Source organism: Tupaia chinensis, unplaced genomic scaffold, assembly GCF_000334495.1.
Source record: "Tupaia chinensis unplaced genomic scaffold, TupChi_1.0 Scaffold000386_1, whole genome shotgun sequence".
Taxonomy (NCBI): domain Eukaryota; kingdom Metazoa; phylum Chordata; class Mammalia; order Scandentia; family Tupaiidae; genus Tupaia; species Tupaia belangeri.
The window spans coordinates 2,817,644-2,819,150 of NW_006159888.1; the positions used below are offsets into that span (position 1 = coordinate 2,817,644).

General features: G+C 60.0%; 1 protein-coding gene across 1 annotated transcript in view; it reads left to right on the top strand.

Annotated features, from left to right (window-relative positions):
- Positions 1 to 1,507, top strand: part of LIMS2 (LIM zinc finger domain containing 2) — a 27,389-nt gene that overhangs the window by 24,459 nt on the left and 1,423 nt on the right. The window contains 3 exon segments of the mRNA XM_014589842.1: positions 599 to 691; positions 1,137 to 1,185; positions 1,343 to 1,418. Of these exon segments, the coding sequence (XP_014445328.1) occupies positions 599 to 691; positions 1,137 to 1,185; positions 1,343 to 1,418 (218 nt within the window).

Sequence of the window (1,507 nt, forward strand, 5' to 3'; positions counted from 1 at the left end):
TGTGTGTGGTGGTGTGTATCCTCATACGCTGAATCCTCACCCAATGGAAGATGCTTCTCTGACTCTGGCTTGGAGGGTGCCAGGGAGGCCCCAATAGGCTGGGCAGTTCCATGGGTAGGGAAGGCCCACCATGCCATGGCTCCCTGCCAGCACCAGAATCCTCGGCTTGTGGGGGCACTGAAGGTCCATCAGAGAAGGTAGATGGCATAATGGTTACATCACTGGACTCCCACGCAGTCAACTATGGTTCAAGTCCCAGACCTGGTGGCTTAAACTCACACCAGGCCTGTGTGTGCATGTGTGCCCAAGATCCCACGAGGAGAATGGAGGAGAAAGGATTGCAGCGTGGCCATGAACCCTGGGGGGTGATTTCTTGCTTTCTGTCTCTTTGTCTTTTCAGTGAGTGTACAGAGAGACAGAGAGACAGAAAGCAAAAACCATAGCAAAAACCTCTCCCCCCACCAAAAAAAAAAAAAAAAGAGAAGGTGTGGGGTGTCCACTCTGCCTGGCCTCTGCTTCCAGTCCTCTGGGGCACTGCTGTCTCTTGGGGTCTCTGCTCCAGCCCTGAGGCCACCTGGCCTGCCCTCTCTCCTCCCAGCACTTTGTTTGCGCCAAGTGTGAGAAGCCATTCCTGGGGCACCGGCACTACGAGAAGAAGGGCCTGGCCTACTGTGAGACCCACTACAACCAGGTGCGGCCTGCATGGAGCCTGTGGGGCCTGGGCTGGCGGGCGGGACCAGCCTGCATGCTTAGGCCTGGACTCCTGGCTTGGCATCCCAAGACCTGGCAGCTTTCATGGCCTCGGTGCCCAGGCCTGTTGTGACGGTGCAAGGTGCTGGTCCGTGATGACGTTGCCAGCACCCGGAGGGGTGACGAGAGGGAGCTGATGGGACCATCAGGGCCCTGGCCCACAACTCACGGGACACCAGCAGGAGCAAGGGGGCCTTGTGGGGAGCAATGCCTCAGCCTGAGTCCTTCCCAGGGACCATCGTAGTGGGCCAGGGTGCCCTCACCTCAGAGCTGAGGCTGTGCCCTGGCAGGAAAGTCCAGGGGGCACCTGAGCACTGTGGGCTATGCTGGGCTAGAGCGAAGCTTCCTGCAGCCCTCACCGACAGCCTGTTCTGCTGGGTCCACAGCTCTTTGGAGATGTCTGCTACAACTGCAGCCACGTGATCGAGGGTGATGGTGAGGTCCCTCTGTCCCCAGCACCACCCACGCTCCCCACCCCCATCCCACTCCTTGCTCTTGATCCTGCAGCTGCGAGCCCAGCTGGCCTCGCTCTGCACAGCTGGGCCCGCGGCCTCCTGGACAGGGCCCGCTAAGCCCCCGCCTGCCCTCACAGTGGTGTCGGCGCTCAACAAGGCCTGGTGTGTGAGCTGCTTCTCCTGCTCCACCTGCAACAGCAAGCTTACCCTGAAGTAAGTCGGCCACCCTCCCCAGGGAGTGGAAGGGGTCTCGAGGTCAAGTGGGTTTTCCCTGGATCTTTGCTTTCATCCAGCTTCCCTAC